This window comes from Myotis brandtii, unplaced genomic scaffold (assembly GCF_000412655.1).
Source record: "Myotis brandtii unplaced genomic scaffold, ASM41265v1 scaffold105, whole genome shotgun sequence".
In the NCBI taxonomy this organism is placed as follows: domain Eukaryota; kingdom Metazoa; phylum Chordata; class Mammalia; order Chiroptera; family Vespertilionidae; genus Myotis; species Myotis brandtii.
In genome coordinates, this window is record NW_005353538.1 from 6,446,638 (window position 1) to 6,474,562 (window position 27,925).

At 44.5% G+C, this 27,925-nt stretch overlaps 1 protein-coding gene and 1 pseudogene across 4 annotated transcripts in view; one reads left to right on the plus strand and one right to left on the minus strand.

The window, feature by feature from the left end:
* Positions 1 to 6: 6 nt before the first annotated feature.
* Positions 7 to 27,925, plus strand: part of DIXDC1 (DIX domain containing 1) — a 62,903-nt gene continuing 34,984 nt past the window's right edge. Inside the window, exons 1-6 of one of the 4 annotated variants that reach the window (XM_014539534.1) lie at positions 7 to 326; positions 4,327 to 4,392; positions 18,880 to 19,009; positions 22,132 to 22,257; positions 24,956 to 25,187; positions 25,744 to 25,851. In XM_014539534.1, coding sequence (XP_014395020.1) covers positions 267 to 326; positions 4,327 to 4,392; positions 18,880 to 19,009; positions 22,132 to 22,257; positions 24,956 to 25,187; positions 25,744 to 25,851 — 722 coding nt within the window. In that variant the 5' untranslated portion in view covers positions 7 to 266. The remainder of the gene's footprint in view (positions 327 to 4,326; positions 4,393 to 18,879; positions 19,010 to 22,131; positions 22,258 to 24,955; positions 25,188 to 25,743; positions 25,852 to 27,925) is intronic. The other 3 variants (XM_014539541.1, XM_005856840.2, XM_005856841.2) reach the window with 3 other exon arrangements.
* LOC106726077 lies at positions 7,534 to 8,732 on the minus strand (annotated as a pseudogene).

Here is a 27,925-nt window from a genome sequence, read left to right on the forward strand (position 1 = left end):
GGCGCTCTCCCTCCAGCCAGCGCGGTCCAGCCCTCGCGCACCAGCTGTTTCTATAGGAACCGCGGAGCAGCCGCCCCTCCTGCAGAGGCCTCCGCAGGAGCATGCCCAGTGGAAGCCGCTAGTTTGGCTCAGGTCTGGGTTTCCAGTAAGTGGCGTGCGGGACTCCGGAGACATCCCCACGAGCTGAACCCGGAGCCTTTGTGTGCAGTGGGAGGAGGCGGCGCCGCCGGGCCTGCAGCCCCGCCCGGGGGGCCCCGGCAGGAACCATGCTGGCGTGCCTGACCCGGGGGAACTTTCTGGACGTCCTGCAGGAGGGCTTCAACGAGGTAACTGCCCCGTCTGCCCCTCCCACTGCCCAGCTCCCCTCCCCCAGCGCCTCCCGCCTGATCTCTGGAACCGGCCCTCCGGCGCCCTCATCCTCACGAGGACCCAGAGCAACTCGCATGCAGAGCCCTAAGGCGGCTTTGGTGGTGGGAGGGTGCAGACCCCACGGGTGAACCGCGAGACATCAAAGGGGCCGCCTGCCTCCAGCTACGCTGGGCATGGACCGTCCCTGGCTGCTAGCCTGAGCCCAGAAGACAGGACCACGGATTCAGAGGCCATCTCCTTCCAGAAGAGGTGGTCTCCACTCTCCCCAGGGACCCTCCCCCAGGAAATTCCTGAGTCTGTGGCAGAAGTGCTCACTATTCCAGGCGCTAACGAAGAGCGGAGGGAAGGATGGGTGGCATTGCTTTGGTAGAAAGTTTGAGAGGGCAGGGTGAGCAGGTAGGTGGTCCACATCAAGTGCCCTCTTCTATTGATATCTTTTTTTAAAACCAGGGTAGTACATTTCTCCACAACCAAGGGCATGGTTGGCAGAGAAGACGCAAGAGGAGAGAAGGTCTGGGTTTCTGGGATCAATTCAGGGGAGTCAGTATTGGCTCCCTTCTGTGTGAGAGTGGGGAACGGGGCCCCAATGTGACAGGCAGTATGGGAGAGGCTGGCTGGTCTCTTTCTCCTCAGTGTTTACTCTCAAAATTCTGTTACTTATTACATTTCTTTTTCTTGTGACCTAGAGAATTCTGATGTAGGATCCTCCCCCCTTGCGATGTGTTCCATATGTCTTTCATTGCTTCTGAGCCCCGCCCCTTCGCCTTATCCCAGGTTCCAGGGAGACCCCTCCAAGGAGACCTAGACTGTTAGTTGTGTGTTGCTTCCTTTCTCCTTTTCTTTTCACCTCTCCCTCTCTTCCTTCTCTTTCTTAAATTTACGATTTTTAAAAGTCAGTCTTTAAACAATGAACACATGAGGACATTCTCTTCTTAAATATGAACATTACAGGCAAGACAGTGCCTCGGCCATCCCTGCAGTCCTTCCTGGAGGTAGCCATTCTCGCGAATTTGTGTGTAAGGTTTTCTTGCTACAGCTGCACAGCAGGCTCTTTCCTCAATTCCTGTTTCTAATTAAGAAGTTCTGCAGCCTGACCTGTTCCAGAACCTTCTCCGGTCCTGGCCCCTGTGCCCGGCCTTGTTCCTGACACAGAGAGGAAAGTTGCCGAGACGCTGTCCTAACCTAACCCACTGAGCCAGGCTTTTCCTCTGGCTGAGGCGGTCACAGCCCTCCTTGAAGGTCAGCGTTTGCACCCTGCCTGCGCGGCAGGGCTCCTCGTCTTTGCACCAGGCCTCTGAACACATGTCAGGGGGTTGTTAACAAAGAGCTACAGTCACACCAGCCAGGAGGCCACCTCTTTGAGTGCTTCCGGTATTCCCGGTCCCTCTTTTCCTTGCCTTTGGGCCTGCCCGTGGTCTCAAGCGTCACACGTCTGACTCATCCACCAATTGTGCAGAAGCCCCTCAGGTCCTCCTCTGGCCTCCCCCTTTTTAAACTCAGTCCCCAGTATCAGGTCCCACTGTCTGTCTTATCAGGAGGAGAGAAGCAGCACGGAGTCAGCCCGTCTTTGCCTTCTGCTCTTTTTCACTTCCTAACATTTCCCCTGAAGAGCTTTAGTGTGTCCATAAATGACCCCTGACCTCCAGTTGTTATAAATCATAAGGGAAAGGGAGAGTGGGAGTTTTCTTTTTGTGGTGGTAATGGAGTCTTAATAAAAACAAAACAACAACAACAAGAAATAAAAACAATAGACACACAACTTTATTAATTCACCTCTAGAATAATGTAGTGATGCCTCTTTTTTCTTTCTGACATTTGATTTTTCTATCCATCCTGTAAATTTCCCTTCCACCCCATCTACAGGCTAATGTATAATCTATTCCCTTCTATTAGTGGATTTGAACTCTGATAGCCAATCAGTATTTTGGTTTCTCTGAGAAATTGACATAACCTAAATAATATTAATAGTAATATGTTAAATCTCAAATGTCCCTGAAAGTTTAAATAATTATTTTACATACATAATAAATTATATTGAATAATTCTTTTCACGTACTGTATCACATTTAGTGCTACTGAGTAATGCTATGTTAGTTATTTCAGAGATGATGGGGCCCTGATTGACCTATTGCAGCCTCTAGGGTTGCTTAATAGATCCAGGTATATTCAATCTCTTTTGTTAGAGTCGTGTGATAAGGATATAGATCGGGACTTAAAGGCCAGTGTCAGAATACACTTCAGTCCCTCTGAGAAGCTCTTCACTGAGACTAAGAATAACACACCTATCCAGTCATCTCTGGGAAATGCTCCAAGCATATCTGAAGCTATTCTTCATCACCCGGATGCTTTTAAGGTCTGTGTGGTTAGGGCTGTGACGTCATTCTCTGTGGCAGCGAAAACTGCCACAGGAAATGAAGCTATGGCCCTAACTGGTTAATTAACAGAGAGAAACCTTGTCCTTTGAATCAAGGCTTTCCTCTACCCACTGTTAGCCTCTAATCTCAACCATATGCCATGATGCATAACTGTGCATGGCAGAATTTTCTTCCATTATGTTCCCTGAATAGCCCTGGTCTGAACACACCTGACAAATTACTCATAGAATTGACTCATGTCAATGCAGTCCCTTTTATCAACATGGTTACTCTGCATTTTGAATTATCCACAACTTTTGGCTACAACCACATTCTATAGCTCACCTGGCTGTCATCCCCAACTCCTATGTTATGGGCGTGCCCTTTCTATCATTTGTCCCCATTCTGATCTGCCTCAAAGCTATTTATTTGTTTTCTCTGCCACTTGGTATTGATGTCATATGAACATTATCTTTGGTTAATGTGCCAAGTGTTTTTTCTGCAAGTGTTTTTCTAGGGGCTAAACTTTCTTTAAAAAAGTACTTTGGTGCATGTGTTGGAAGATTTGGGGAGACCAAAGACTGTAATATAGTCTGGCAAGTAAGCATTCATTCATTCCATTATTTAATTCATTTATTGGATGAGGAAATGGATAAAATAATAGAAAAACAACTAGTTCCTGTTTCCAAGGAATTTATAGGAAGAGATTTATAGGTGTACTATAAGAACCATAACAGGAAGCTTAATGTGATAAGTACCATGGAAGAGGTAGTGTTTGTGGGAGATTACACAGGTACCTTCTACTTAATAATATCATGGAAAGTACCAACTATTTACCAACTGACCTGCTCACCGAGACCAGACTTTTCTTCTTGCTAATCTGGAAAACATGTATGCAAGTATTCATTTAATAGACAGTCACTGAATGACTGTGTTCACCAGGCACCATGCCAGGTTCTGGAAACAGAAGTAAAAAAACATAGTCTGTGCCCTGGTGGAGCTCCCAGGGCAATGAAAATAAAGTAAATGGTCAGAGTCTGAAACTTGGGGAAATTGTAGTGATGTAGGAATCCTGCCTGTCAGGCAGAGTGAGCCTGTGCCTGGCTGGAGTATGAATGGCCCGAGGGACTGAAAGTTGTTTAGCTGATTTGTTAAAATGTTGGTCAACAGGAAATCAGGTGTCTGAGCCTCAACCTTTTAAGCACATGACCTGGGAGACTTTCCCTACCAGTTTTTCTCCACGTAGAAAAGTAAAAATTTAAATCTCACAGAGATTCATCTGCTTGGTAGTCCCTGAGAAACACAGGAAGAGCCTTTGTCTGGCGCCATTCCCGTAGGGGGACATAGGGCCAGTGAAGAAGAGGATTGGCATGTGGAGCAGCTGCTGCAGACCTCGCTCCTAAGCGCCTCACGCCTTCCGCAACCTGGGGCCAAGCAGAGGCGGTCAGACATTTCCACAATGACCTCCTCTGTGCTTTGCTGTAGAAATTAAAGGCCAGTTAAGTCTTTAATGTAACAAAGCACCACACTCGCCAACCTTCTTTTTTCTATCCTGACTGATTTCTCCACTCCTCACCCGAGCTCATTGGCTTTATTCCCACAGGAGTTAGTGCCAGCTAAACAGATGCTCCCTGGCAGCAAGCTCTCAGGCAGCGTCATGTTCCTCATGGTGAGTGATGGGCTGGCCAGGCCTGTGGAGCAGTGATAGGGCACTGTGTGCCAGGTGCCACTTCCCCATGACTCGCCCTGTTGTCGAGGCTGTTAGGACTGAAACTTTCCTGAACGTATTTCCTTATTTGCTATCCTCAAATGCCGGGGCTCTTGTTCCAGCATTAAGAAGGGTTCTGGAATCTGGAGAAGGCTGTGCATAGATTAAATAGGAGTCCAGAGATGAAATATAATTTTGAAAGGCATTTGGGGGTCAGAGGAGCCTAGTTTAAAGGAAACTAAGATCTCCTCATCTCAGGACCCCATGCTTTTTATTAACACAACTTGTCCTGAGGTGAGGCAGAGATATACACTTCAAAGGGTCAGGGTTTCGTATACAGAGTCCATTGTCAGAATAGAGGAAATTAGCCAACTGCTGTTCAGGTGTTTGGCCAGTAGAAGGCAATAACATGTAGATTAAGATGCCCTGAGCTGTCTGGCAGCCAAGCAATCATTCCTTTTCAGGTTTGGGGAAATGTCATCAGCCATTCCCAACAGGTGACAACATATGTGACTCAGCCCTTGTTGAGTCCCCAAGTTCCATCAACCTTCTGATGAAACTCTTGAAATCTGACATGCTGGAACTGGCTTCCGGCACTCAAACCAGGCCCTATTTAAGTGGTCATGGACATAACCTTCAGTGGTCACGTTATTAGTGGAAGTGAATTTCTTGGGGTGCCTCAGGGAAAAGAATTTTCCCACGGGGGGATGGGATTTTGTGGAAAGCTTGATTGATAATGTAAAATTAAGGGGCTTGGATGAGGATTAAAAAAAAAATCCTTAGCCGGTTTGGCTCAGTGGATAAAATTAAGGGGGTTTCCCTCCAAGGTCCCATCTCCATGTCCTGCCATGGAAAAAGTCCAATCTTGTCTTCAACAGGGCTAGGATCAAGGCCACTGCCCAGACTTTCTGTCCTATATTAAATTACAGTCCAGCCTGACTGGTTTGGCTCGGTGGTTAGAGCGTCGGCTGCCAGACTGAAGGGTTGCGGGTTCAGTTCTGGTCAAGGGCATGTGCCACAGTTGCAGGCTCAATCTGCTTGTGCAGGAGGCAACCAATGGAAAACATATCCTCAGGTAAGGATTAACAACAACAACAACAAAATTATAGTTCAGTCCAGCATCTGACTAGCTTAGCCTGTCTTCCCAGCTGCAGTTCATTGCATGTGGGGTCCATAGGGCCACGGGCCATGCAGCTGCTTAAGGCCATATGGTAGGTTAGCACACAGGCGAGTGCTGGTTACAGAGCAGGTGAGAAACAGGAGTGCAAGAGCAAGAGAGCACAAGAGAGGGAACTCCCTTTGGGGACTTTCACCTTTCAGGATTTCATGGGCTTCCATCAGGGTCCACCCTCCTAGCCAGTGATCTTTTTCCCAGGCTAGACTAACAGGCAAGCGCCTTTCCTGTGTCACCCCAACTTAACTGCGAATGTGCCCATCTCCCCCTTTGTTCGATCCCTTCCCCCAGTGATCTGCAGGGAATGGACTGGTTGTTACTGGGGAGAGTGAAGCTGTAGCTTCCTGGTGAGGCTGCGCAGATGACCATACTTATAATGTCTGGCCTCCCCTTTGCTCTCTTTCTATTATTAATATTAATAAACTAGCTAATTATGATAACAATCATATATATTAGGGAGGTAGGGAACCAATCCCAAAGGCCCTAAGAGTGGGCTCCCTGCCCTGTTTTTAGTAAAGGACACTCATAGATTATACAGTGATACCTCATTTCATTCTTTCATTCATTCATTCATTCATTCACTCACATGCATTTATTGAACACTTATAACATATACTTGTGAAGAACAGAGTGTTTATGGAACTCGTAACTAATGGAAATTTAAAAATAAGGCTAGGAGATGAAATCTTCCGGAAAGTTTTTAGGTTTTTACTTTCTGGTATATTATCCTTTGACTACTGGGCTGAACATTAATACAAAGAGCCCTACCCATGGAGGGAAGAAAAAATCTAAAATTTTTACTTGTGAACTTTACTTTTACCTAATTAGCCACCAACTTCAATGAATAAATAGCCTTTCCTGGTTCAGTAAGACCTGAAGGAATTAATAGAAAAGAAATGCCATATTACATTCTTTTCCTGGCAGAATTTAGGCCAGTAATAACTCAAGGTTTTCACACCTCCTGCCTTCTTCTCAGTTTATCAGCAACACCCCACCCCATCTCCTCAGCTTCTGCTGCTGGAGGGTGTCCGGTATCTGGTTTCACTGTAAAACTGATTTCCTTCCTGAGCCATTCAGGTCTCCTGCACTCTCCAGCACGCTGCGGGCAGGAAGCCATAGAGCAGCGGTTCTCAACCTGTGGGTCGTGACCCCTTTGGGGTCGAACGACCCTTTCACAGGGGTCGCCTAAGACCATCGGAAAACACATATATAATTACATGTTGTTTTTGTGATTAATCACTATGCTTTAATTATGTTCAATTTGTAACAATGAAAATACATCCTGCATATCAGATATTTACATTACGATTCATAACAGTAGCAAAATTACAGTTATGAAGTAGCAACAAAAATAACTTTATGGTTGGGTGTCACCACAACATGAGGAACTGTATTAAAGGGTCGCAGCATTAAGAAGGTTGAGAACCACTGCACTATAACCTCTGAGCCTCAGTTTCTTCGTCTGTAAAGTGGGAGGGGGTAGAGTAACAGTGTCTATCTGTGCCCAGTGCCTGAAACACCTGACTGATAGGAGGAGCTCGAAGTAGCAAAAAAACCATTTTATGGCTGGGGGTCACCACAACATGAGGAACTGTATTAAAGGGTCGCGGCATTAGGAAGGTTGAGAACCACTGCCATAGAGCCTACTTCCTGAATGTTTCTACACTAGGGTTGGGAGGTCCCACAGACTTCTCTGGAAAAGCCCAATCAGTGCTTTTGCAACTCTAACCAAACAAGTTCCCTGTAGGAATTCTCTTTGACCTGCGGCTTAGAGGAGATAGAAAGCAGAGGCTGGGTTTACAAACTTACTTAGAAGGAAGGGCAGGTCCCAAAGAAAACCAGGTACATTGGGCGACCGGAAAGCTTTCCAGGTCAAGATTTCCTGCACAGATTAAGATGGTAGGCAGAACTGTCTTTATTGGAAGAGTTTGAATTTATATTGCAGGGTTACTTGGAGTGTCTTGGAGGAAGCTGATGGAGAGTATGGGGTTGCTAAGACCTCTCCCCACACCAGCTGCTCAGAGCTTTTGAGTGGTTCAGTCTTGTCAAGCCAAAATCCTGCTCACACAGATTTGATTGTTGCTCTGTCTACTTTTCTTTTCCCTGAGACCTGACTCAGAGGGTTGTCATAAAACCCTCAGCCTTTCTAGACTTCCAGATTGCTCAGGCATCCTTCTAGCTTCCACGGAACAAGTTTCAGATGTTAATTCTGGATCAAGATTAGTTCTTTGTGGTCACAGACATAGTGTATCTGATTGTCTTGCTTTTTTTGTCAAATGATCTTTAACTGAAATATTTTCCTTTGTGGTTCTTAACTAGCCCAGCATTCCACTGCACCACTGTTGATGTCATCCATGATGTCATGAGGGTGGTAGCCATCCACATTGCAGCCCGCAGACTGGGCATTCCTCAGGATCTCTTTTAATGTTTCCAGAGAGTTCCCTAGCTAAAGATCGGTGCTGCATCTGTTGGGCAATGTTGATAACCTCATCAAGAGTGATATTTACACTGTGCTTAATGGGTGTGTTTTTTTGCTTCTTTCTGTCTCTTGGTGGTTCTTTGAAGGCCTCGATGATGAGGGCAAAGGCAGAAGGTAGGTACTACCTCAGTGTGGGCCAATCTGTTCTGAATGGTCAGTTTCACTGTGATCCCCAGATCCTTCCAATCCCTGGTTGCTTTGGCGATGTCATCACCAACCTTTTTAAAAAAATATTTTTTAAAATTGATTTTAGAGAGAGAGGGGAAGGGAGACAGATAGCTAGAAACATTGATGAGAGAGAAACATCATTGATTGGCTGCCTCCTACATAACCCCTAGTGGGGATGAAGCCCTCAACCCAGGCATGTGCCCTGACCAGGAATCGAACCGTGACCTCCTGGTTCAGAGGTCAACATTCAATCACTGAGCCACACCCACCAGGATCATCACCAACCTTTTTAGGAGACAGACCCAGGGGTCTAATTTTGGGGGTAAGGGCAGATGTGGCACCAACTTCCTCGCCAGTGCACCTCAGGTATATGACTTTGGTTTCGTTGGAGTCAAACTTTGGCAGCATGGTGGAGGCAGCTGGTATTGGATGAACCCAGATTTGGGATGACTGAAGAAAGTTATACCTTGTCGAAAGCTGAAAGTATCTTGCTTTTCTTATTAGTTTGGTTGCAAGTGCCAAGAACCCAGCTTGAACTAGCAGAGATAGAAAATGGAATCTACTGACTCATGGAATCCAAGGAAAGGCTAAAAAACTAAATCATGGAATGGGCAAGGATGGAGCAGTCTCAATGAAAATCAAGAACTCAAACACAGGCAGGATTTCTCCCTCTGCTTTTTGCCTCTTATCTCTGGTTCTGTGGGTGGCTTTATTCACTTTCACTACAGATGTGAACATCATGCCTATGGCAGCATCTAAGTTTTATATCTTACAACTTTGTAAAAGAGAGACTGGGAGAAACAGAGAAGGGTGGTGAAGGGGACTGATTCTATTCCTGAATTTGAGACCAAAAAAGTCCAGAGATCTACTAGGCTTGACCAGTCAACTTAGCTGGATCAGTCAACTGTGGCCAGTGGAAGGGATAATATAATGCCAGACCAGTACTAGGACCCATCACTGAGTATGTAGAGCAGCGGTTCTCAACCTGTGGGTTGCGACCCCTTTGGCGGTCAAACGACCCTTTCACAGGGGTCGCCTAAGACCATTCTGCATATCAGATATTTACATTACGATTCATAACAGTAGCAACATTACAGTTATGAAGTGGCAACGAAAATAATTTTATGATTAGGTCACAACATGGGGAACTGTATTTAAAGGGCCAGAAGGTTGAGAACCACTGATTGTAGAGGGTCATGTTTCTACAGAAGGGGGAATCATTGTGAGCTGGACCGCTATCCCAAGAGCTGTTAGTTACACCTGCAGCTCCCCCACCCCCTCTGGGCCTGATTGGAAACTGATTATGGTTCTATGGAGCTTCTCCAGAATGTTCAAGGTATACTTCTTAATATTTTGGATATTTTTATTTTGCTGAATCTATTTTGTCTTCACTGAATAATTGACTTATAAAATTTTAGTGCTAGAAATAAGCAAAATTCAGTGATTTCTTTTTCCTCAGCTGATGCAAGAACCCCTTAAGAGGTTACTTCACTGCCCTGACCGGTTTGACTCAGTGGATAGAGTGTCAGCTTGCAGACTGAAGGGTCCCAGGTTTGATTCCAGTCAAGGGCACGTACCTTGGTTGCGGGCACATCCCCAGTAGGAGGTGTGCAGGAGGCAGCTGATCGATGTTTCTCTCTCATCTATGTTTCTAACTCTCCATTCCTCTCCCTTCCTCTCTGTAAAAAACTCAATAAAATATATTTTTTTAAAAAAAGAGGTTACTTCACATGGCTTTTAGGGTGTGGGGGTAAAGAGGACTAGGCTAGCCCTAGCCGGTTTGGCTCAGTGGATAAAGCATTGGCCTGTGGACTGAAGGGTCCCAGGTTCGATTCTGGTCAAGGGCACATGCCCAGGTTTCAGGCTTGATTCCCAGTAGGGAGAGTGCAGGAGGTAGCCAACCAGTGATTCTCATCATTGATGTTTCTCTCTTTCCCTTCCTCTCTGAAATCAATTAAAAAAATTTTTTTTAAAAAGGGGGGACTAGTCTCTGAATTCCCTGGTGCTAACCAGAGAATCACTGCTTTCCCTATTTTACATATGTGGCTTTCACACAAGTTATAATTTGAGAAAAGATTCTGAGGCAAAAAAAAAAAAAAAAAAAGACAAAGAAGAAAAAGACCTACTAGTTCAACCACTAGAGAGTAACAGACTCTTGCAAGAAGCATATGTATTTCATCTGCTAACAGAAGTAGCTCTAGTACAATTTAAAACGGGGACCTAGGCTTTCATTGTAGGCCTCTTTTAAGATAACCTCTTGGTGGGGGAAGTCGGTGGTGTGGCTGGTCCTCATGAGTGTCTACTTTGTTGTTCAAATCAGTTGTTTTCAGAGCCAGCAGTAGGCATTTTCCAGTGTAACAAGAACAGGGCCTTGGCCTGCCTCTTGGATACCGGGTACAGATACCTTCATGTCAAAGAGGAGATGCACTGAGACTTAGCTTAGTGGTTGGCTCCCCAGATTAGATTTAAAAGGAGCAAAGGCCCAAAGTCATTGTAACCCTCAACCTGTGGATAAGAATAAGCCCACTCAGCTGTGAGTCTGTGATCTCTCTGTTAGATGCCATTTAATAGGTCTCTGTCAGCATGCAGACACGGTAGTGACATGACAAAGGACGATTCAATTAAAATGTTTTGTCAGTGACTTCTTTTTTAATTTTTTTTTTTTTTTTCATTTCAGAGAGGAAGGGAGAAGGAGAGAGAGATAGAAACAGTGATGAGAGAGAATCATTATCGGCTGCCTTCTGCATGCCCCACTGGGGATCTGGCCCACAACCCGAGCATGTGCCCTGACCGGAATCGAACTGTGACCTCCTGGTTCATAGGTGGACATTCAACCACTGAGCCATGCTGGCTGGGCGTCATTGAAGGCACACTCATCAGTCTTCTAAGTTATGTGACTCTGGGCAGAATAGTAAATATCCTCAGCTACCACTTTCCTGGAATGACTTCAGGATCCACGATGAAGACAGTCAAGCCTCCCAGTTCCTTGACCATCCCCACGGCAATGATTGTCCTTCTCTGTGCTGCTACAAAAATGCCACACAGTGAAGCTGTATCCTGGAACTTATTGCACAAAATTGCCCTGCCCTTGAAATCTTTGTTTTGTTTTGTTTTGTTATGTTAATCCTCCCCTGAGGATATTTTTTCCACCATTTATTTTTAGACAGAGTGGAAGGGAGGGAGAGAGACAGAGAGAAACATCACTGTTAAAGAGATACATCGATTGGTTGCCTCCCACACGTGCCTGCAACCGAGGTACATGCCCTTGACTGGAATCAAACCTGGGACCCTTCAGTCTACAAGCCTACGCTCTAACCACTGAGCAACAGGCTAGTGCTGCCCTTGAAATCTTGAACTCTGAAAGTCTACTTTCTGCTTAACACCCCAAATCTCTGCACTCCTCCATTCCCATTAAACTTACATTGAGGTGCATCAAGTTCTCTCCTTACTCTTTGTCCTCTCAGTTTATCAGCTCTCCTTAATTTCTTCTATCCGGTGCAGATTTCACAATCAGTCACTTCAAATGCACTCTCACCACCATCCTCACTTCCTGGTGATCACTGTATTTCCTCTGACTAATTCCAGTCCTAGGTTAGCCCATATTGGTTTCCTCCACTCACCCCCCAGGCCTGCTGAGACCTTCTAGAGCAGGGGTGGGCAAACTTTTTGACTCAAGGGCCACAATGGGTTCTTAAACTGGACCGGAGGGCCGGAACAAAAGCATGGATGGAGTGTTTGTGTGAACTAATATAAATTCAAAGTAACCATCATTACATAAAAGGGTACGGTCTTTTTTTTTTTTTTAGTTTTATTCATTTCAAACGGGCGGGATCTGGCCAGCGGGCCGTAGTTTGTCCACGGCTGTTCTAGAGGAAATCACATAGCTTTGCTGATTGATTCAGTGACACAATTATAATTTCCAGCCCTGTTGAGTCCTTGGTGCCGTTGTTCTTTCCAGCCTCCCACAGGGTTCCTTTCTGGAAGCCTCCTCCATTCTCCCCATTCCTTTCTATCTATAATAATAAAAGCGTGATATGCAAATCGACCAAACAGCCGAACAGCAGGACCACCGTCCAGACGACCACGCTATGACGTGCACTAGTGCCAGGCCTGCCATTGCCCCATGATCGCCCCACAGAGGGAGGCCCAGGCCACTGTCCAGCGGGTGATCAATTGGGGTGGGGGGCTCCGCAGAACCTGGGAGCCCAAGGTGTGTGGTGGCGTCCGTGGGCAGCACCAAGCCAAGGCGGGTGCAGGAGGGGGACGGGGCCAGGACAGCACAGCCAGCAGCTGGGGGAAGGAAGGCCTACCCTTGCACGAATTCTGTGCATCATGCCTGTAGTAATGAATAAAGGGGCATTTATTTAGATTTTGGACTCCTTCAACTTCCTTCTTCCCTACCTACACATTCCCCAGGTCTGTACCTATTTGTAGGTATGTATTCCTGCCTCCTCACAATCAGAACAGGAAGTGGCCTCTTCCTCTCCCCTGGAACCTTGCTGCATCGTTCACACCCCTCCCCTTGTATCTGTTCATCCTTCACTAACCCCACACCCCAGCCAACAAGTGTCCTGTCATCCTAAAACACCCTCATTCTCTATTCCCCTTCCTCCAGCTACCCTTTCTCCTCCCCTCACTGCTGGTTTTATGCTCTCTGAGGTCTTCTCAGTTCACTGCCATCTGACTTTTAACCCCACCACGCTACAGCATCTGTTCTCAAAGGTTATCAAAAACCTGTTAATTATTAAATGAAATGGGCTTCTTAGTCCTTAGCTGGACTGTTTACAGCATTTGACCTAACTGACCACCTGTCTTAAAATTCTCTCATCCCTGGATTCCCATATTTCCTCTGCCCTCTGGTTATATATCCTAGGATCATTATTTTATTGCTCAATTCACTTCACTTGTTCCGTTAATGTTGATATATCACATTCTCTGCCCTGGGTACTCCCTTCTCTCCTCTCATTGTATGCTTTCTTTGGTATTGTAGAAATAATATATTCTTTGGAGTTTGGTGCAGTGGGTTCAAATCCCATTTTCATGAGTTATCAGCGCTATGATCTTGAGCAAGGTTTCCCATATGGGAAATGGGGCCAATAATATCAATTTTCATTGATATTATAAATGCTCCTTTATTCATTAATATCAATTTTAATGGCTGGGTATGAATATTAAAGGAGACAGGAATATAAAGTGTCTCTTTCAATAGCTGACAAAAATTGCCACTTAGTACATTGTTAATCTCTTCTTTCCCTTCCATCCGTCTCCTCACTCCCTTTCCTGCCAAGTAACTTCTTGTAGTTCACTTGTAAGCCCAGGATTTGGAGTCAGCATTGGGTTCAGATTCTTCTTCTGACAGTTAGCAGCCTTGTGACTGGGGTTTTTGTTGTTCTGAACCTTGGTTTCCATGTGTGTGACACGAGAAAGGTAGTTTCTCACAGGATTAATGTGTGTGTGTGTGTGTGTGTGTGTGTGTGTGTGTGTGTGAGAGAGAGAGAGAGAGAGAGAGAGAGAGAGAGAATGAATGAATATATGAAAAGATGTGGTGAAGTCCTTAGCACAGTTCCTGGTGTATAGTCAGTGCTCAGTAGGTGGTAGTTATTAGTTATTATGTCTCACACCTATGGCTATACCTACCACACATACATACTCTCAAACATGTACCTCCCACCTCGCTCCCATCTCTTGTGCTCTAGACATGTATTTTGCCAACTGGCTTTTTTATGTTTTACAAAGAGCTCAGACTCTTATTCAAAACCAAACTATTTCTTTTTCCCAATACTTGTTCTTCACATATTCCCTTTCTCAGTTAATGTATCGTCATCAGTCAATCATTCAGGCATGACTTTTTGGAACCTCTTTTTTTTTTTTTGTCACTACCCACATCTTATCATTTCCCTCTGATTTGTTTCTGGAATTTGTGCTTTTCTAACTATGCTGCTTCAATTCAGGCTCCCATCTTCTCTCACTGGAATTGTTGCCTCGTCTCCTCATTGGTTTCTGCAGATCTGGATGCTCATCTTTCTACCCCATGTTCTCCTCTGTGTCCAGAGTGACTTTTCTAAGATGCGGGTCTCACAGTTTCACTCACCTGTTTCAAAGCTCCAGGCTTTCCTGCTGAAGATCTTAAGACCTAAGTCTAAGTGCTGGTAGGTTTGTGCTGACCTGTTTCTCCACCCTCATTGCCTGCCACTGATGGCTCTGCCCACACAGTAATTTATTAATTGGCTATTCCTCCAAGATACCATATGCCTTCACAGCTCTTTTTCTTTCTTTTTTGTTTAAATCACCTAGGATGCCCTTCTCCTCTTTGTGGCCTGGCAAACAACCTTAACAAGCCAGCCAAATGTTTCCTTCGCTTTTGACCCTTCTGTGCATTAATAGCATTTTTAACATTTCTCCGTTGCTGCAGCAATCACTTTGTGCCATAGTTATTTATGTGACTGTAAGCGCTGGGTTTGGCACAATTCCTGGCTGTGCTGGTTGATTTGAATAAATGAATGCATGAAAGGACAGGGTCTGCAAGGAACTTCAGAGAAAGAATCTAACAGGTTGAAATTTATAAGAGGTAAATGTGCATCAAGAAGATCAATTTTAAAAGAACAAAGATGGAAGAGTTTGATTTAACAGCAGAATGTATTAAAAATTACTGGGAGGTTTTGGTTGACAGCATTGTATGGGTCAACAATGTGAGGTGAGGTAACAAAAAATAAGAAAAGGAAGAAAAAGGAGAAGAAGAATGTGAAAGTTTTTAGATAAGGAAGCCGAGTGTCTGGTTTTACACTAGAGAATTGTGGTTGTTTCTAGGTATTACGGTTTTAGAGGGACTTAGGCCAGAATAGCAATAATTCTTGAAAGCATTTTAAAAAGATCTGTTGAAAATATCAAGATAGACAAACTATTGGCTAACACAATGAAGAAGATAAAGGGAGAAAGCACAAAAGACAAAATGAGAAATGATAATGGAGAAGTAACCAATGAAACAAAAAAAATTATCAGAGTATTTCCAGGTCTATGCAAATGCATTTTAAAACATTGATGAAATGAATCATCTCTTGGGAAATTCTTATTAAAATTGCTAGAGACAAAATTTAAACAGACCAATTTTTGTAGAAGAAATGAAGTTATTAAGGAACTATTCCTCAAATAAGGTACTGGGCCCAGATTATTTTATAGGGGAATTCTATCAAACCTCCACATATCAGAGAGTCCCAAAGCTTTCAGAGTATTGAAAATGTAGAGAAACTTCCTACTTCATATGAAGCAAAGGTAATATTGATACCTAAATATGATAAAGACAATGCAAAAAGAAAACTGCAGACTAATATTTATGAGTACCTATGAAGAAATGTCATATATAGTACTACTATAGCACTAATAATTATTTTATTAACAATAGAATCTAACACCATAGTAAAAATATAATTCACTATGATCTGGTGAGTTTAATTCCAAGAATTAAAAGTAGGTTCATTATTAGGAAATCCATTAATATCATATAGTACCAGACTAATAGGTTTCAGGGAAAATAATCATAAAAGATTAATTCCATAAATGCTAACAAACTTTCAGAATTCAACATCCATTCCTCATAAAAACACTCAAGAAAATAAGACTTGACGAATACTTTCTTAACATGAGAAAAAATATATATAGTTCTAATACCAGTAACTTACTAAATTGGGAAGCACTACAATGAAGAAAAACTATTTTTTTTTACAGTTGATGTGATAGTAATCCTGGAAACCACAATCCTGTATAATAAAAGCATAGTATGCAAATTGTCCCCTCGATCGGGAGGTCATCCGGGAGTTCAACCAGGGGCAGGGCCTGCTAGGGGAAGGGAGAGAGGCCCTGGTCGGCAACAGGCAGCCGCTAGGGACCCTACAGTGCACTAATTTTGTGCACTAGGCCTCTAGTCACTGATAAAACTTGAACGATTAAAGATAAGGTAACAGGTCATAAAATTAACATACCAAAGTAGCTTTTATATACACAAAAAGTAACTAATTGGAAAACATCCTATATAATAAAAGCCCAGCGACTGAAATGGTGGAACGACCAGAACGACCAGAGACCAGAACACCATGGCCCCTCGCCCCGGCTGGCTCCACCTCCCAGGGAGCAGTTAGGGGTGATCAGGCAGGCAAGTAAGTGGTTAGGGGCAATCAGGCATGCAGGCAGAGGTGGTTAGGGGTGATCTGGCAGGCAGGCAAGCAGTTAGGAGCCAGCGGTCCTAGATTGGGAGAGGGATGTCCAACTGACCGTTTAGGACCGATCCGCAGGGATCCCTAAACCGGCAGTCGGACATCCCCCAAAAGGTCCTGGATTGGGAGAGGGTGCAGGCCGGGCTGAGGAATCCCCCCATTCCATCTGTGCACAAATTTTGTGCACTGGGCCTCTAGTAATGATAATAAAGTTCAGAGCAGAAATAAAGGAAACATCAGGCAAACCCAAATTGAGGGACACTGAATATTTGGGCCAATATTCTTCAACATTGTCAAGATCATGAAGGGCAAAGATTGGAAGAGTCTAAAGAAACACGACAACTAAATGCAGTGTGGGACCTTGGATTGGACACAACCAGAAAAAGGACATTAAGTGGGATAATTAGGGAAATTTGAATCATTTCACTGTAGATTAGTTGGTGGTCTTGGGTCAGTGTTAATTTCCTGTTTTGATCATTGTACTGTTTTGTGTAAGATGTAAATATTTGGGGAAGGCGTGTAAGGGAACCCTTTGTGATGTTTTTGCCACTTTTATGTGGCAAAATTATTTCAAAATGAACATTTAATAAAATAAAAAATAACACTTAAGGATTTGGGCCCAGCTGGTGTGCTAAGTGGTTGAGCATCAACCAATGAACCAGGAGGTCACGGTTCGATTCCAGGTCAGGGCACATGCCTGTGTTGCAGGCTTGATCCCCAGTAGGGGGCATGCAGGAAACAGCTGACCAATGATTCTCTCTCATCATTGATATTTCTATCTCTCTCCCTCTCCCTTCCTCTCTGAAATCAATAAAAATGTATTTTAAAAATACTTAGGGCTCCATCCGGTTTGGCTCAGTGGATAAAGCATCGACCTGTGGACTCAAGGGTCTCAGGTTCGATTTCAGTAAGGAGCATATGCCTGGGTTGCGGACTCGATCCCCAGTGGGTTTCAATACCGGGTCTACCATGTCCTAGCTGTGGGGACATTGGAGAAGTTACATAATCTCTCTGAACCTCATCCATCCATTGGGATGATACTGACCCTTCTGTGCTTTTTTGATAATTGAATTAGATGATGATAATAATGAAAATAGTAATGACCATTTAGTAAGCATCAGTTGTGCGGCAGCCCTGTTCCAGGTCTATTCATTAGCTCGTTAAAACATGTATACAACACAAATGATATTTAGTTCATGGTAGATACTCAATATTCCTCCCCCCACCTCTTGCTGATCACAGTGATTCCTGTAGTTTGTCAGTAGCTGATTGATTGTTGCCTTAGTACTGTCTTCCGAAGGACTTTATTTATTCCCACAAATCAATTTAGAGAAAATAAGGAAGATTTAATTTAAGCTCAGGAAGCCGCCAATGAGTAATTGCCAACATCACTTTATTAAGGAAGTACTTGGGGCTTAGAAGTCAACAGAACTCTAACCAAATTATAATTTAATACTTTAGCCCTTGAACTTAATTTTTGGGGTCTTGGACTTCTACAGAAACCAGACAGAGTGCTGCCTGTACTATGACATTGTTCATGTTCCCATCTTCAGACCAAATAATCAGAATAAACACCTGCATACAAGCTCTGTGTAAGGGACACGTGGAACATGTAAGGTCATCCAAGGGTTTGGATGAGTTGTATGTCCCTACCTGGGCCTAACAGGTGTCTGAGGTTGCTAGGCCTTAGCTTTGTTGAAAAATAAATGAAAGTGTCCCTCCTCCCCTAGCCTTTCCTTAGTTTTCAGGAACTCTGCTTACCATAGCCTTTCCTTGGTAAGTTTGTGCAGGTTTTAGGTGACTAGATCCTCTTTGACAATATAAAGCATGGATTAAAACTAACTTTGTAGCAATCCCAGGATTATAGGCTCAGGAGAATAATCTTAGGTTCAGTATGAGATTATTTCAGTTAAGTCTCATTGTGAAAAAAGCAGCTGGGCAAAAGGCAGTTCTGAGCTTGGTTTACTGCTTATTCCTGATCCCCAAGATCAATTCTTATGACTGTCACAGCCCATTGTGTGTACGGGACATGAGTGATTGTTCCTGGGAAGCAGGGTGGGCTGCTGGTGGCAGTGATTACACCAAAAACTGGCTGTGGTTGTGGGCCTGGACCTCATCCAGGCAAAACTCAAGGAAAGCCGGAGTCGTAGTCCTTGACACACTTGTCTCCTTATCTGTGTGTGAACTGCCACCCTAGTCAGAGGTTAGCTGATCCTTGGAGACTAACATAAAACGAGGGAATTTTAAAACCTGCTATATGCCTGACCATCTTTCTTCTTTCTTTCCTTAAAAGCTCCTGCTCCCTCTGGGTGTGATGCACTGCCCACCATAGTTCAACCTCAGATTCGGCCTTGCATGTGCAGGGCGGAGGTTAAGAATAACAGGCAGCCTTCCCCTTATTTCCACCTTTCATTTTTCAGCAGCAACTGCAGGCGTACGTGGCCTGGGTGAACGCGCAGCTGAGGAAGAGCCCAGCGGTGAAGCCCGTGCAGGACCTGCGACAGGACCTTCGGGATGGGGTGATCCTGGCTCATCTCATCGAGATTGTCGGTCAGTTGGCCCTGGACTCTGGTGCTAACATAAACCAGAACTTGACCTTCTTTATCCTTTATATGCCTTTCAGAACAGATGGCTTCTTCGGTAAAACATATGGCACCGAGCATCAGCCCATGGACTGAAGGGTCCATGACTCCCTTCAAGGGCACATACCTCGGTTGCAGGCTTGATCCCTGGCCCTGTTCGGCACGTACAGAAGGCAACCAATCGATGTGTCTCTCTCACATCGATGTTTCTCTCTCTGTCTCTCCACCTCCCTTCTACTCTCTCCAAAAATCAATGGGAAAATATCCTTGGATGAGGATTAACAAAGTGTGTGTGTGTGTGTGTGTGTGTGTGTGTATAAAATGTAAATAAAATCTATGGCACTGGAAGTAGAGAAGACAGAATACTTTCCCAGGGTTAATTAATTTATTAGTCAATAAACACTGTGTGCCAGGTACTGTGTTATGCTTTGGGAATATGATAATAAACACAGTCTAAGCTCTCAAGAGCTCCCCTCACCCCCAATCTAGTTGGAAAGACTGGAAAGTGAAGTCATTTCCATTAATGTACTTACATTCTGATGGGGTGAGTACAGATGGGGCTCATGGCAGGGGGCTCACCCAGCCAGTTCTGGAGGTTCAGTAGTAGCTTGTCAGAAGAATCAATGTCTGAACCGAGGCTGGAAAAGGAGGTGGTAGCCAGGCAGATACTGACTACCATGTGCTCCATGAAAGGGCTGGTCCTTCTGGAGCCCTGGAGTTGTTGATGCTCACTCTTATAAATGGTGCCATAACCTTATTTTCATAGCATTTGTGTGTAGCTCTGGTATTATTTTATTTCCATTCACTGAATGGTAATTGTTCAGCTCTCTCTCCTGTGTACACTGAGCTCTTTAAAAGCAGGTACAACATAATTTTTTTTTCTGTACTTTTGGTTCCACAACTCCTACCCAAGTGCCTGGCACATGATAGGTACTCAAACGCTGATGGTTATATTAGTCAGCTGACCTCACTGAGAGTCCTGGAGGGATGCAGGGTTCCCGTGGTGCAGAAGCCCGGTTTGCTGCAGGCAGCCTCTCCCTCATTGGCACAGTTCAGGGACTCATCAGAGTATTCATAGATAATGATGGTAATAATGGTAATAGTAGCAGCAGCTGCCATTTGTTGAATACTTTCTATCTCGTTTAATTTCATTTAATCATCAACCCTTGAGAAACAGCTAATAGTATCCCCATTTTCAGGAAACAAGCTTAAAAAAGAGGATTCGTAAAAATAAATTCATTGAGCAATAAGAATACTAGTATAGCAAGCATTGTGCTAAGCATGCTACTTTGATTGATGCATGACATGGGTAGGATGAGTGCCACTATCTTATTTTATGAGATTTAAAAAGGCGAGGCAGCTTTACAAGACCACATAACTGCACGGTCGGAGCAGTGGTACAAACCTAGATCTGCTTTCATTCCGAGCTCATTCTAAACATTTAATTTTCACTTATTTCAATAGATTATACTTGAAAATGTAATCAGATAAAAAACCCAGAAGGTACAAAAGGGTATAAAGTCAAAAGCCTTTTTTTCCACCTCTGTCCCTCTGCCAGCTACCTGTTTTTTCTGGGGCAATCAGAGTAAGCAGTTTTTTGCATTTCTTTCCGGAGATATTCTGTACATATACAAGCAGTTTGAATATGTGTTCATTTTTCCAAAACCCAAGTATTTTTGTGACATTCCATTGTGACTTTGCCTTCTAGAAAAGTTCACTGAACTCACTTCCTTTCCCCATTCCTTCCTTAACCCACCCGCCCTCCTCAGGCTTTGGATCCCACGACTCCACTAAAACTTTCTCAGGGTCACAACCTCTGCCTTGTGAAATCCAGTGCCAGGCCTCAGCCCTCATTTTATTCCATTTAAGAGAACTTCACACAGTTGATCACTCCTTCCTCCTTCAAACACTTAAAAAAATTATTTTTGGGGGGTGACATTGGTTAATAATAATATTATATAAGTTCAAGGTGTATACCTTTTTTTTTTCTTTTCTAAAGAGCAAAGGAAAGCGGGGCATCAGTGGGCCCAGGCCCAGTACTCGCCTGTCCCAACAGAAAGCCTTGAGGGCACGCTGCGCCCTCTCTCCTCTTCAGGAGTTTCCAGGCATAGATAGTGTGTCCACCACCTGAAGTCTCGTCTCCTTGCATCACCACGTATTTGACCTCCTTTACCTTCCCCATCCCCCCCAACCCCCCTTCCCCTCTGGTTGTCTGTATCTATAAGCTTGTTTTGTTTGTTGCTTTTTGTTTTATATTCCACATAAGACTGATATCACACAGTTCTTGTCCCTTTCCTCCTGACTTATTTCACTTGGCATAATACTCTCAAGATCCATCCATGTTGTTGCAAATGGCAATATTTCATTTTTTATGGATGAGTAGTATTCCATTGTATATATGCACCACATCTTTCACCCAGCTCTTGAAGCAGGACACTTAGAAGTTTTCCTTGATTATTCTCTTTTCCCCATGTATCATATCCAGTCCTTCGCATGTGCTGTCTGCTTTATAGTAAAAATTTACCTACTATCTGACTTTTCACCTGGCAGCCTCTTTCACTCTAGCCCAAAACGTTATTATCTCTTGCCTTGTCTTTTCATTTTCTTTCTAATTAATCTCCTTGTTTCCTTTCTGCATAATCTATGACTACCCAGAGTCAACTTTTAAAAACATAAACCAGCCCGGCTGGTGTGGCTCAGTGGTTGAGTATCAACCTATGAACCAGGAGATCACAGTTCAATTCCTGGTCAGGGCACATGCCTGGGTTGCAGGGGGCTCGATCCCCACTAGGGGGCATGCAGGAGGCAGCCGATCAATCATTCTCTCTCATCATTGATGTTTCTTTATTTCCTTCTCCCTTCCTCTCTGAAATCAATAAAAATACATTTTTTAAAAATTTGCAGGCCATCTAAAATATTTTTATTTTTCTACTCCCCATTCCAAATTACAAACACTAAGGCTTAACTCACTTGTATATTTATATATAATCTTACTCTTTACATCAAGTATTCCCTTTCTCTGTATCTGGCTATATGAGACTTTGATATTATTTCTCCTTATAACTTCATATATTTTCTGTCTTCTAACAGCAGGAGAAAAGCTGAGTGGGGTACAGCTGAGTCCTAGAAACCAACAGGAGATGAAGAATAATGTGGAGAAGGTGCTACAGTTTGTGGCCTCCAAAAAGATTCGTATGCACCAGACTTCAGCTAAAGGTCAGTGCCTCTTCACGTTCTTGGTGGACGAGTACACTCATCTTTACTGGCAATTGCTCACTGTGTAGTCAAGGGATCCGATAGACAGGAGGAGGATGACCTCATGTCATTTTCCCGTAAAGAAAGTTATTGGGACAGAGTGATTATCAAAATTTTACTGCTTTGTAAACCTGGGTGAAAATAGAAATTTTCTACTCATTTTAATTGAATAAAGGTCTGCTTGACTGTGTGTAGGACAATTAATAGAGAAGAAATTATAGAATTGGGATATTGATTTTAGAATTTCTTGTTTAAGTAATAAAAATGAGGATAGCTTTGTTTTTGATCCTATGGTTTCATGACCAATAATTATTTCACATCATAATAGCCTACATTTTTATCCATCCAGTTTTCCAGATGGAAAATATTTTCTAGCATTTTTTTTTTTTTTTTTTGTGGAAGAGCCACACTCAAGGGGCCAAAGAGCCACATGGGGCTTGCGAGCTGCTGTTTGCCGACCACGGCGGCCTAAACAGCCTAGCTCTCAGTAATTGATTTAAAAAAAAAATATTTTATTGATTTTTTACAGAGAGGAAGGGAGAGGGATAGAGAGTTAGAAACATCGATGAGAGAGAAACATCGATCAGCTGCCTCCTGCACACCTCCCACTGGGGATGTGCCCGCAACCAAGGTACATGCCCTTGACTGGAATCGAACCTGGGACCTTTCAGTCCACAGGCCGGCGCTCTATCCACTGAGCCAAACCAGTTAGGGCTAGCTTTTTGTTTTTGTTTTTTACATCACAGACTATTCCTGGTAAGATGGAGGGGCTCTGTGACCTCAGCACATGCCCTCTCCTGTAGCCACGCGGCCAGAAGGGGACACTTCTCAGTCCCCTTGAGCCCAGGCTGCAAGGATGAAAGGGTTTAGGTGTCTTCGGAAAGCACAGGCCCCCTAGTCCTCTCGCCATTTCTCTAGAACTGACTGTAATCCGGTTCTGTTTCAGCCTCAGTTTCTGGGCCTGGTTACCTGTGACTCTGGTGAGAATGGGGGCAAGAGGGCTCACTCCTGTCATGTTTCTATTACTGATGTTCTCTGTGTTGGGGTCATTCAGGAAGGGTAGATGCTGACCATTGAGAGCACCCTGTAGAAGGTATCAATCAATCCTTTCAAAACCTTGCATATCTAAAAGGCTATGCAACTAAAAAAATATATAATTTTACCAATTTCCTTACATTAACTTTCACCAGACCTATCACATTTTTTTTCTGCCTGCATTCCTTTTTCTTTTCTAGGGCAAATTTAGAATGCGATAATCTCTTTCATCTGGTCCCCATTAGGAGTGGGCTTGGGGATCTGGCCCATTAAAGTCAACTATTTTTAGGGAACACTGCCACTCAGGACCTCGTATTCTTTTACCTGGCTTCCTGCTTAGTCCCACTGCATGGATGTTTGTCCTCCTCCCATCTGCTCTCCACGTTGCCGCCAGAATGATCTTACCATGAGTACATATGCTCAGGCAGTCCTCTGATCAGAGGGTCCTTAGGATAAAACCCGCAGTCCTTCCTATGGCTTATGGTGCCCTTCCTGACCTGACCTCTGATTTATCCCTCAGCTTTCACCCTCTCCTGCTGCGCTCTTAGTTCTAGCTCTGCTGGACTTCTTTCAGCTCCTCCACCGCAGAGCTGTGCCATCTATCTATATAAAAGCCTAAGCGACCATCGCAACTGAACGGGCGACCCTGCCGGCAGGGGGGTTAGTGAAGGGTGACCAAACAACTGAGCAGCAGGCTGTGTGGGGCAACCAGGCCAGCAGGGGGGGTAGTTGGGGGCAACCAGACTGGCGGAGGGGGGGCAGTTGGGGGCGATCAGGCCAGCAGGGGAGCAGTTAGGGGTGACCAGGTCAGCAGGGGGGTGGGCAGTGAGGGGCGATCAGGCAGGCAGGCGAGCGGTTAGGAGCCAGGGGTCCTGGATTGGAGAGGGTGCAGGCTGGGCTGAGGGGTCCCCCCCACCCCCCACAAATTTTGTGCACCGGGCCTCTAGTAGAAATATAATGTGAGTCACATGTGTAACGTAAAAGTTTCTAATAGCCACATTAAACAAAAGAAAAAAGTGTGAAACCAGTTTGAATAAAAAATTTAACTCATATATCCAAAATATTATTTCAAATGTAAACTATTACATTCTATTTTTTGTACTACATCTAAGGAGCTATTTTGCATTCCCTTTTTGGGTGTGCGTGTGCTAAGTAAATACTACACTTGCAGCATATTTCAATTCAGACTACAGCTACCATTTAAGTGCTCAGTGTAGCCAGCGGCTCCCACACCAGACAGCGAGGCTCTAGTATGTCATGCTTTCTCTTGCCTCTAGACTTCATGCTTGCTGCTCCCTCTTCTCCTCCATCTGATGGACCACTACTCATCAACCAAGTCTCAGCTTAGAGCTCACTTCCTGTGGGAATCCTGAGCCCTCTAGACTAGGCACGATGCTTCTACTCGGAGCCCCTGAAGAATCCTGTACTTCTCCTATCATGACATGTTACTATACTTCATTGTCATTGCTTTTACGTCTTCTGTGTCCCTGTTGAACACGGCTTTGTGAGGACAGAGAGCTTGACTGCCTCGCTCACCTGCATCCCTAGCAAGTGCGTATTTAGTGAATGAGTCCTCAGCCCCCTCCCTCCCTCTGAGGGCCTCTCGGTCTCTTCTGTCCCCCAGATATTGTGGAAGGAAACCTGAAGTCTATCATGCGGCTGGTCCTTGCCTTGGCAGCTCACTTCAAACCCGGCTCTGGCAGGACAGTAAGCCAAGGACGGGACTTCAGAGCCCCTCTGCAGAGTCACCAGCCACACTGTGCCACGGCTGTGGCCCAGGGAGCAGCTGCTGCTCTGGCTGATGTGTGTCACGACATGTCACGGTCAGGACGGGACGTCTTTCGATACAGACAGAGGTAAGGGTGGGCATCTGGGCATGGAAATTGGACTGTCTTTGATATTTTCCCTTAAATGCTTATCTGCAGTAGATAAAAATATCACCCAAACAGCCCCACGCTGCAGAAAAGAGCACTTTGAAAGAGAAAAGCCCTTTCTTTTGAAGAGCTCTATTCGCAGTCAGCAAAGTGGTTGAATGACATAGGTAATCTGTTGCTCTGGTGCCCAGAACTGTGAAGAGATGCCGTTGGCACCGTGTGTTTTCTTCACTGGGAGCAATGTCTGCGGGAGTCTCTCCCTGGAACGTATCCTGAAGGCCAAGCTGCCCCCGGAGGCACGGCAGGAAATGCTTTGGCGGTTGTGTGTGTGCTAAGCACGACCCCGAGGTGTTGCAAAGATTGGTGAAGTTATGTGCGTTTGTATCTATCTTCCCTGCTAGGTTTCAAGTGTCTCTGAGGCAGGGGCTTTGCCTTATTCATCTTTCCTGTAGTGCTCACGAGAGGGCCACCTGTCAGTACTTGTTGAGTGGACGTGAAGGACTGACCCTTCTCCTTTGCTGGTGTCCTCTGGCTTTAGGAACAGCAGCACGGACGAGGAGATCGAGAATCCATACTGGAGCGTGCGAGCTCTGGTGCAGCAGTACGAAGGGCAGCAAAGGTCCCCGTCGGAGTCCAGCTGCTCCAGGTAACCGTGGCCTCAGATTCTTGACCACTCCAGTCCTAGCCAAAAGCTGAATTCTTGAGAAGTCTTGGGGTTCTTAGCCTCAAGTAGCAACACAACAGGCCGTGAGGCACCTAAACCCGTTCTCTTTCCCTCCGATTATGTTTGGCCTTAACGGGGTAGCCCTCAGCACTGCCTCGTGGTTTTGTGCTGGCAGGAGGGGAGGGTGGCATGCTGTGAATTTCCCGCCTGGGGAAGCTTTGTCAGAGACACAGTGCCAGTGCTGGGACCTGCCATGGTCCAGCCTGGAGGTTCGGATGGTGTATATCAGCTGCCAGTGTTTATGAGAACCAGTTCCATTGCATTGGCTTATTGCCTGGGTGTAACTAAGTTATGGCCTGAGGGGGCTGTATCAAACTCATAGCAAGAGAAAATGAGCAGCCCTGGCCGGTTTGGCTCAGTGGATAGAGCGTCGGCCTGCAGACTCAAGGGTCCCAGGTTCGATTCCGGTCAGGGGCATGTATCTTGGTTGTGGGCACGTCCCCAGTAGGGGGTGTGCAGGAGGCAGCTGATCGATGTTTCTCTCTCATTGATGTTTCTAACTCTCTATCCCTCTCCCTTCCTCTCTGTAAAAAAATCAATAAAATATATTTAAAAAAAAAAAAAGAGAGAGAGAAAAAAAATGAGCAGAGTTGTCTTAGAGCAGCGGTTCTCAACCTGTGGGTTGCAACCCCTTTGGGGGTCGAACGACCCTTTCACAGGGGTCACCTAAGACCATCGAAAAACACATATATAATTACATATTGTTTTTGTGATTAATCACTATGCTTTAATTATGTTCAATTTGTAACAATGAAAATACATCCTGCATATCAGATATTTACATTATGATTCATAACAGTAGCAAAATTACAGTAATGAAGTAGCAACGAAAATAATTTTATGGTTGGGAGTCACCACAATATGAGGAACTGTATTAAAGGGTCGTGGCATTGGGAAGGTTGAGAACCACTGTCTTAGAGCATTAGAATGTTTCTGACTTTCACTTATGGGGCTGGGAATTGTGGCAGATTAGTACATATTTGAGTGGGCTAATGATTAGAATACATATGTGACTGTAGCTGAAAGGCTGCCTGTATACCATAGAGCCAAGTGTGGAGACCAAAACAGGACACAGTGCTCTCATAAAAGCCTGATCAATGCCAAGTATAGTGGCAGGAAAAGACTACTTTCCTGGCTTATGTAAATCATGCTCCTATGAACACATCCCCAGATCATGTTAGCTTATTTACCAACTTCATTTCATTGCTGAATCATGTTTAATTTATGATCTTTTGACCTTTTTTGTCTCCTACCTCAATCCAGCTTAGGCTGTTCTAGTTAAACCTAATTGCTCTTTGTCTTTAAGTATTTTATGTGTCTTTGGTGTTTTTCCTCTTATTTCTTTTTCTCATAATATTCCATCTTAGTTTGATGGACCATTTCCTAGTCTATGGAGGTCACATGCAATTCTTTCCCCATTTTAATATTCTGGTAACCTTGCTCAGCTTTAGTGTTCACATTTAATAGATGTGCTTTCTTATGTATAAAATTCACAAAACATAAAATTAACCATTAATCATTTTACTTTTTAAAAATCATCACCCAAGGACATGCTTCGAGAGAGGAAGGGGGGGGGGGGGGGGGGGAGTGAGAGAGAGAGAGAGAGAGAGGAGAAAAGAAAACATCAAAGTGACAGAGAAACGTCCATCGGTTGCCTTCCTTCGTAAGTGTCCCAGGCCTGTAAGTTTTCGGTGCTCAGCCAACTGAGCCGCTCAGGCCCAGCAACCATGAATCATTTTAAAGTGTACAATTCAGTGGCATTTAGTACTTTCATAATGTTTGCAACCATCACCTCTATCCAGTTTGAAGACATTTTCATCACCCCAAAAGGAAACCCTGTACCCATGAAGCAATAGATGTGCTTTCAGTGGGAACCCAAACCATTTCTTCCTTGCTTGCGTCTTAGACTGTCACTTGGTACAGAGTCAAAGGATGTTTCGTTGTATAATGAGATCTATTGCTTCCTGCATGGCCACAGGCCTTTCGCTCTTCTGTG